We start from the raw sequence: 2,268 nt of genomic DNA, 5'->3' as shown, positions 1-2,268 counted from the left end.
GTCCCTGTGTTTTTCCAGTCATGGTCTCAATATCTCTAGCTTATATAATCCCTCCTCTTTTTGCCTATTGGACTTCTGGATCATGGATGTGGATTTCTGCATCTGCTTCCTTCAGTTACTGGATGAGAGTTCTATCATGACAGTTAGGGTGTTTGGACATCTGATCACCAGAGCAGGTCAGCTCAGGCACTCTCTCGACCATTCCAGTAGTCTATAGTGGAGGCATCTTTGTGGATTTCTGGGGACCTCTCTAGCATTCTACTTCTTCCTATTCCCATGGGGTCCTCATTTATTATGGTATCTCTTTCCTTGTTTTCCCACTCCCCTAAGCTCTCTTCCCCCTGACCCTTGCCCTCCATTACCCCTCCTCACATCCAGTTTGCTCATGTATATCTCATCCATTTCTCTGTTGTTGGATGATTCCTGTGTCTTTCTTAGGGTCCTCTTTACTAGGTAGCCTCCCTGGAGTTGTGAGTTACAGTCTGGTTATCCTTTGCTTTACATCTATTGTCCTCTTATGAGTGAGTACATACCATGTTTGTCTTTCTGATACTGGGTTACCTCACTCAGGATGATTTTTTTCTATTTCCAACCATTTGCCTGCAAACCTCATGATGTCATTGTTTTTTTCTGCTGAGTAGTACTCCAATGTATATATGTACCACATTTTATTTATCCATTCTTCAGTTGGAGGGTATCTAGGTTGTTTCCAGGTTCTGGCTATTACAAATAATGCTTCAATGAACATAGTTGAGCATAAGTCCTTGTGGTATGATTGAGCATTCGTTGGGTATATGCCCAAGAGTGGTATAGCTGGGTCTTGAGGGAGGTTGATTCACAATTTTCTAAGAAAGCACCATATTTATTTCCAAAGTGGCTGTACATGTTTGCATTACCACCAACTGTGAATGAATGCTCCCCTTGCTCCACATCCTCTCCAACATAAACTGTCTTCAGTAATTTTGATTATAGCCATTCTGACAGGTGTAAAAATGTATCTCAGAGAAATTTTGATTTGCATTTCCCTGATGATTATGGATGTTGAGCAATTCCTTAAATGTCTTTCAGCCATTTGTGCTTCTTCTTTTGAGATTTTTCTGTTTAGCTCTATAGCCCATTTTTAATTGGACTGTTGGATATTTTGATGTCTAATTTCTGGAGTTCTTTATATATTCTGGATATCAGCCCTCTGTCAGATGTTGGGTTGATGAAGATCTTTTCCCATTCTGTAATCTGTCACTTTGTCTTGTTGACCATATCCTTTGCTCTACAAAAGTTTCTCAGTTTCAAGATGTCCCATTGAATGATTGTTTCTCTCAGTGTCTGTGCTACTGGTGTTCTATTTAGGAGGTTATCTCCTATGCCAATATGTTCAAGAGTACTTCCTACTTTCTCTTCTATCAGGTTCAGAGTAACTGGATTTATGTTGAGGTCTTTGATCCACTTGGATTTAAGTTTTGTGCATGGTGACAGATATGGATCTATTTGCAGTCTTCTACATGTTGACATCCAGTTATGCCAGCAGCATTTGTTGAAGATGATTTCTTTTTTCCGTGCCACAGTGGCTATTGTAAAGGGTGATATATCTCTGAATTCCTTCTCAGCCTATTTGTCATTTATATATAGGAGGGCTACTGAAATTTTTAGTTAATATTGTATTCAGCTGTACAGTCACCAGAAGTACACAGTTATGAAAAATGCACATATTTCACTTGGCATCTCCAGCCCCTTCAGCTTTTTGTGCCTGGTCTGTTTTATCGTCTCCGTTTTCTGCAGGATTATTCGCATCCTTCCCAGCATTGGCCTTTCCCTTCTTCCCCTTGGGAACCTTCTTTCCCTTGTTTGCAGGGGCCTTTTTAGGCTTGGGCTCTGGCTTTGGAGGAGCAGGTTTAGCAGACAACCTGGCAGATCTTCTCTGTGGCTCATCCTTCACCTTGGCTTTATGTCCTTTAGTATCGCCTTCAGCCTTTCTTTTGGGCATGGCGGCGCTGAAAGCAGGGATGCAGTGGTGCGCGGTTTGGTCCGTCCGGGGGTTGTTCTTGCTGCTTCTTCACACTGCTCAGGCTCCGGTTTTTTTTTTTGTTTGTTTGTTTGTTTGTTTGTTTGTTTTTGTTTTATTATTATTGTTATCAAGTTTTTTAAAATGCAGAATTTTCTTTTACTTTTTTTTCAGCTATGTTGTTAGCACACAGAACACTTCATTGATTTTGGGGTTTTTTTGTGGGTGTGGTGAAGGAACATGTGTCACTAACAAAATGTCTCCCAAGC

At 40.8% G+C, this 2,268-nt stretch overlaps 1 protein-coding gene across 1 annotated transcript; it reads right to left on the bottom strand.

The window, feature by feature from the left end:
- Positions 1-1,708: 1,708 nt before the first annotated feature.
- On the bottom strand, positions 1,709-1,981 carry LOC118583229 (non-histone chromosomal protein HMG-17-like). Its single transcript, XM_036186657.1, has one exon. The coding sequence runs from the start codon at positions 1,979-1,981 to the stop codon at positions 1,709-1,711; it is 273 nt and encodes a 90-aa protein (XP_036042550.1).
- Positions 1,982-2,268: the final 287 nt, after the last annotated feature.

The sequence above is a fragment of the Onychomys torridus genome, chromosome 4 (genome assembly GCF_903995425.1).
Source record: "Onychomys torridus chromosome 4, mOncTor1.1, whole genome shotgun sequence".
NCBI lineage: Eukaryota > Metazoa > Chordata > Mammalia > Rodentia > Cricetidae > Onychomys > Onychomys torridus.
This window is presented reverse-complemented; position numbering and strand designations above follow the sequence as displayed.

What these genes read in the sequence shown, in the direction of transcription:
- LOC118583229 (XM_036186657.1), bottom strand. Translation starts at nt 1,981, where the DNA reads ATGCCCAAAAGAAAGGCTGAAGGCGATACTAAAGGACATAAAGCCAAG.